Below are 6,540 nucleotides of genomic sequence, written 5' to 3'. Positions count from 1 at the left end.
TATGTGTGGTATGAGTGCGACTGTCTCGCAGGCAGCATAGAACAACCTTTGGCGCCTGGCCGGACGCGAGCTGCACGGGCATAGACCCGACTGTGGCTTGATTGCCTTCAGTTTGCGATTATCCTCGTCATCTCGAGAGCGCTGCCACTTTCCTTTGGCGGAAGCCGCTATAGCCAGATAGAAGTTTCTGGACGGCAGGAGTAGAGATCGTCTCCAGATGGGGCAACGCGTGAAACTAAGTAGTGGGGCGGCCAGGGCATGAGGCAGAGCGTGTTCCGCAGCTCCAGTGGACGAACGCCGTCGAATGCAAAATGTTCCCGTCGTGGGGGCGGGGGAAAATTTCAGAACACGTGAATTTTTGACTTCACAGTTTCTTGAGAACCAAGAAAAGCGGGCCACACAGGGAGCCAGACTCACCACGTGCTGATCTCGAGAGTTGCAGCATGCTGAGAAGTCACGTTCCAACGGAATCAAAACGCGATTTGCGGGATCGAATTACGATCTGCAGAATCAGCTTACGCGTAGACAGCCGGAAACATTGCGTGATATTTAACCCAGCGCTCGAGCGGATCACCTGGCGACACCATCCCTGAGAGACGACTATCGTGACGCGCCAAAGCCTGCGGAGTCGTACCCTGCGGCTTCCCGACTAGGGAAAGGAAAGGAAAGTTTCATCACTGGTGCGTCCCAGCTCGCACCATACACCAAAAATGCTATCACCTAGCAAGGCCCGCTCATGGCGGCTGGACCTGCTTTGCCGGCACGAGCTGCTAGTAATCTCATGCTCCGCACGTACTCAGCTGAATGTGACACCATTAGTTCCGGAAACATGAAATATTTCTGTAGGGCCATCCAATTCCAGTATCTAAAATTATAAATTAAACCTGGTTGAGCCAGGCCGCGAGGTGATTGATCCCTGTTCAACGCAGGATTGTGAAAATGCTGAAGATCTCATGCTCCTAGAATACCTAGCCGATGAAAACGAAAGGTGTACCAATGGGCTCAGGAAATGCGACTTGCAAGTTTTCATAAATTGAAGCGTGCAGTATAAATTGAATATACTGTAAAACCTGTCGTTACTACCAGTCCCCTACACACGGCCATGCACGCTGGTATGATCGCATTATCTCCAGGCAATCCGGATCCGTCTCCCCTTCATACAGATCGGATTCCGCTCCTTCCCGTCGACGCAAACGAGATGATTTATCCTACTGCTAGCTGGCAACATGTACCTGGTCAACAGCTCTTGGGCGGAGACGAAACAAAAGTGACGAGGCAATGAAGTTGAAAGAACCGGCAAAACACGAGCGCCTTAAAAAAGCAACGATCCGTTTTGGCAAAGCAGGCCAGAATAGCAACGGAGCTCAACACCACCGTGATGTTTGACTCTGGTGAGAACCATCCCATGGAGTAGGCAATCATCACGCTACAAACATCACATACAGAACAGAGCTGTATTTGAGCACATCACATCCACACACACATGCATACCGACCCAGCATACGCGATGTCGCCAGGGGCGTCTCCAAGTTTTCAGTGTGATGGTGAACCGCTTAGCTTTCGACAACGGAAGGATATTTAATACAGAAACGCGAAGCACTACTTCGCGATGGCGCACATCAGTTGAGCGACGCACTGTCAATCACAGGACTTACAAAATCATTGTACACGACCCGCACAAGTCTAACAAAACATATGGGCACATCGCTAAAAGCGCTAACGTCACGCGCATACCGAAGACACTCATTACCAGCCCATGATGCCTCGGCACAAACCCAAGACCAGCTCTGCCGCCGGCACCAGGCCCCTGCCGAACCCAGGACCAGCTCCGCCGCTGGCACCAGGCCTCTGCCGGACCCAGGACCAGCTTCGCCAATGGCACCAGGCCTCTGCCGGACCCAGGGACCAGCTCCGCCGCTGGCACCCAGGCCTCTGCCGGACCCAGGACCAGCTCCGCCGCTGGCACCGGTGCGCACACCCGGTCACCTCGCTGCAGGTTCCGCCACTGAGTGGGGAGCGTCGCTGGCGTCTCATCGGAGGATGCCAACGTCCGTGTGCTTGACGGCCCGGTTGTCCGGCAGAGAGAGAGCGCGGAGGAGACGCTCTTGCACTCTCTCCAACCCGGCCACCGTCAGCACCAACGTGTCGTGCTTCAGCATGCTGTAGACGTTCAGACCTGCCGAGGGAAAAGGCGAGAAACCGCTTACATAGAGTCTCGTAGTTATGATATTCGACCAATCCAAGTAATGTGTGTGTGCGCAAACACACTAGGTGATACAACACATAAGATAAAAAGCCATATCAGTTGGTGAAAACCGACAACCGTTCGCGCCCTGTGATTGGCGCTCAACAACCATGTCTCCATCTACCAAATCGCTTACTATTGTCACCGCCAGACTTCCTGTCTGGTGCTTTTTTGTGTATGCGGGGGAGAAAACACTTGAATTCTTTGCTCGGTCGCACAGAATGCGAAAAATAAAGCAATCAAACCTATCCCGACTTTTGAAGGAAATTCTGTCAAAATCAGAGGGCGCATAAACCTTGTTTCCGTACACGTATATCCTAGGGCATACGTTCGATGCAGAGCCCTGCCAGCACTTTAGGACCAGGCCTAGGTTACCACAACACAGCTGCCACCAGATCGTGGGTCCAGGCCACGTCGAAATATTGCACACCGGTCCACAGAGAGAATGTTCATTCATGAGCTGCCCACTTTTAACAGGTATGGCTGACAAATTTAGACAGGCTCTGTTCTAATCAACCACAGAACTCAATATCTTCAAGGACAAAAAGAGTACACTACATCAGCCCACACAGCAGGAAGGTTCGGGCGCGACAGTACCCCCGCCTCAGGGCATGCCTGGTCAGGACCTGCCAGCAGCACTCTCCATATCCCAACCGGGCTAGCAAGGCGGTATAAGTGCAAAGGTTAGCGGCACAGAACAGAGCCCATGCCGATGTGACCACCGGCTGGTGGTGTGTTTCGTGGGTTTGCGAACACCGTCGGTATCAACTAGAGAAGTCGGAGCAGTGTCCTCCCACGTCAGCCACTGAAACAACCCCACGCCACCGCGTGACGGGACCCACCGTCAAAAAGTGACGATGACGACGTCATTTTTCACGACATTGTTGGTGACGTCATGACAAATGACATCAAGCAAGGCCTGTTCCCGGTTTGAAAAGGGCTGACCACAGATTGGGGATGTGGGAGAGGGGACGGGGTGGGCGACACATGCAGCGTGAAAGACTACTATACATCTCTGGAAAAAAAACAGCAGTAATCCTCCGGCGTTGCATGAAGACATCAGGAAACAGGAAAACTCGTGGTTATCCCCCCCCCCCCAAACGCCTCCGTTAATCCGTTGTCATTGTTCCGTAGACAAATTTCCACACTTGGAGAGCAAACTGGATACTTCCATTTCTCATGGTTGAAGTTCCGTCCAAAGATGGGTAGCTAGAATACTTCTAATGAGCATTGGCTTGCAAGAGCAATATACATAATAGTTCAACAGCAAACAAACGATCCGAAGGGGTCACGGATGACACTTGCTATGAACACCCCACAGAGAACACCGCATCAAACTCGGTGTGCCTCTAAGAGGCATTTCTGTCCACGCAATCTAGCACTGTTGATTGCTCTGGGTCGGACCGCCTCTCCGCTAAGCCCAATAGTCGACGGGCGCCATCGCCAGCGGCGGCTTCGCGGACCCCACTCCGGCCGCCTCTCCTTTAAACCCGATAGCCGACGGGCGCCATCGCCAGTGGCGGCTCCGCAGATCCCACTCCGGCCGCCTCGTCATCACTAAGCCGCCGGCCTCCACCTGAACGGCCGGACACACGGCGCCCGGGGGCCGGCCCGGACCAACACGTGCCCCAAGCCCTTAATCCAGCCGCTCAACAGCTCGAGCGCCGGGCGCGCGGCACAACCGCCACTCGCCGCTGACGAGCTCAGACGCGCCGGCTGCTGACGAAACGGCCGCTAATCCATCATCTGACGCCATGGGTCGCCGAGGACGGGCTTCCGCCAGCGAGAGACACGTGGCACGGCTAACAACACGGGATAGGGATAGGAGGGGGAGGGGGGGGGGGGACAAGCGGATTGAGTGCTGAAACGTACATCTCCCTCACTGAATGATTGTTGGGGCTTCGCGGCGCTTCGACGGCGCAGTCATACAGCTCTCCCCCACTGTCACGCCTCGAGATCGGTGAGGTGGAACGGTTTGAAGCGGTGAGTACAATACTGCTGCGGTCGTACACCTCTCCCCCACTGTCATACTTCGAGATCGGTGATGTGAAACGGTTTGGAGCGGTGAGTACAATACTTCTGCGGTCATACAGCCCTCCCCCACTGTCATGCCTCGAGATAGGTGGTGTGAAACGGTTTGGAGCGGTGAGTACAATACTGCTGCGGTCATACAGCTCTCCCCCACTGTCATGCCTCGAGATAGGTGATGTGAAACGGTTAGGAGCGGTGAGTACAATACTGCTGCGGTCATACAGCTCTTCCCCACTGCCATGCCTCGAGATAGGTGATGTGAAACGGTTAGGAGCGGTGAGTACAATACTGCTGCGGTCTTACAGCTCTCCCCCACTGTCATGCCTCGAGATAGGTGATGTGAAACGGTTTGGAGCGGTGAGTACAATACTGCTGCGGTCATACAGCTCTCCCCCACTGTCATGCCTCGAGATAGGTGATGTGAAACGGTTTGGAGCGGTGAGTACAATACTGCTGCGGTCATACAGCTCTCCCCCACTGTCATGCCTCGAGATAGGTGATGTGAAACGGTTTGGAGCGGTGAGTACAATACTGCTGCGGTCATACAGCTCTCCCCCACTGTCATGCCTCGAGATAGGTGATGTGAAACGGTTTGGAGCGGTGAGTACAATACTGCCTCGCGGGACGGACGCACCTGGGCACCACAGTAGCCTGTCGCGCGGCCCGCCTTGGCGACAGCCATGTCCGCGCGTACAAGTTCAAAATAGGGAAATGATTGCCCAAAAGAAGTGGCCCGGGACCGAAGCTCCGAGCCGGCGCGGATAAGAAATTCCTAAGCTACGGAGCGCACGCCGGACAGTTACCAGGCCACCAACATCCGTCGGTGGCCTCCAGCCCGCGCGCAGGTACCGAGCGCCAGCCGACGCGTCCCACTCGCTCGGCAGAGGCCACTGACCGTAGACGGGCAGCAGGTTGAAGTGCGGGATGCCGTCGGCGGCCCGCGCGATGTTCTCCGGCATCTCGTCCGTGCTGAGATACGGGGCAAGGTCAGCAGTCGGCACAGCGACGGAGCACGCAGAGCGGCCTCGCGAAGTCAGGCGGCTGGTGGCGTGGCTTGGTTTACAGCATCGACGTCAGCGCGAACACACACGGAATGCGGTGGGCCAGCTTGTCTGCACACGTCACGCATCATTTCCAAAGTGAAGCTGGGCGTCATCAGCGTCCACCAGCCCCCCTGCGAGGTCTGCAACGACGTATGCGCGCCCACTCACTCGTCCACAAAGGGGACGCTGCGCGTCCACTCACTCGTCCACGAAGAGGACGCTGGGCCCCCAGAGTCGCCGCTCGGCCAGCTGCTGCAGGAAGCCGGCCTCGGCCGACGGCAGCCCCAGGTCGGACACCACGTGCAGGTCACTCTGGGCTAACTTGACGCTGAGCGTGGCGCACAAGCCACCGACGCGCGCTGTACGGCAGCATGTAGAAGAAGGACTTGGGGCCGCGAGGACCGTGCGACACGCCGCCTCCCTGCCGACACGCGCACCGGACAGCCAAGGTCAATGCGTGTACCGACTGTCAAGGCCCCTCCCCGCCCACCCGGACAGCCGGGTTCAGGCGGTGCTCCACCCGTGGACAGTCCGCGGTCCGCCACTGGGAAGGTCGGTGGTCCACCGGAAAGTACGTGGTCCGCTGGCGCAACGGCAATGATAAACCCAGGTGGGTGGTAGCACCATTCGGTGGGCATGGCAACCAATGGTAGTCAACGGTGAAGTTTCTGCAAAGTCTTACTCAGGACACTTATATAACAACCAACTTTTGTAATATCACAACGACCTCAATGCACTAACGTATGCGGTCTGCGCCCCAGTGCTGGTGCTGATATTTGTAATGAAAGCGTTCTGCGGTAAATCACCTGCGGCTAACACATTTAACGACAGTGAGGCTTCCGGGACCACTAGCCGTACCGCGAAATGAAATGATATGGTGCGTGAAGGAGTTGGATGACTTGAGTCGCTGACACACGCAGCTCAGCTGACGCATCGCACGAATCGGATAAACCTCCACCGCATCCCATACTACGATTGGGTTACACTATCAACGGGCAAAACCCGGATCTCCCGCCTCCGGCCATTAGTCAGTCGTGGCCTGCCCCGACGAATAGTCTTGTCGCCTGCATGAGTGGACCGATGACCGCCATTGGTGGACCAATGGCCATGGCCGTCGGAAAGCTTATGAAACACTTGTACTTCGCGGCGAAACGGCTCGGCAGCGAAGCGGACAACTGGCGAGCGAAGGTAGCCGTGGCCTACTGACCTACCACAGATGCC

The 6,540-nt window shown here is 56.1% G+C and overlaps 1 protein-coding gene across 1 annotated transcript; it reads right to left on the bottom strand.

Annotated features, from left to right (window-relative positions):
- Positions 1-1,907: 1,907 nt before the first annotated feature.
- Positions 1,908-6,253, bottom strand: LOC119093373 (39S ribosomal protein L4, mitochondrial-like). Its single transcript, XM_037216329.1, is given in 5 exon segments — positions 1,908-2,176; positions 5,172-5,245; positions 5,522-5,680; positions 5,682-5,740; positions 6,236-6,253. Coding segments are annotated over 5 exon segments (456 nt in total). The 3' UTR covers positions 1,908-2,030.
- Between the last annotated feature and the right edge of the window lie 287 nt (positions 6,254-6,540).

Source organism: Pollicipes pollicipes, unplaced genomic scaffold, assembly GCF_011947565.3.
Source record: "Pollicipes pollicipes isolate AB1234 unplaced genomic scaffold, Ppol_2.1 Scaffold_4002;HRSCAF=4701_pilon_pilon_pilon, whole genome shotgun sequence".
In the NCBI taxonomy this organism is placed as follows: domain Eukaryota; kingdom Metazoa; phylum Arthropoda; class Thecostraca; order Pollicipedomorpha; family Pollicipedidae; genus Pollicipes; species Pollicipes pollicipes.
The sequence above is the reverse complement of the archived record's forward strand: the minus strand, read 5'-3'. Positions and strand labels throughout refer to the sequence as shown.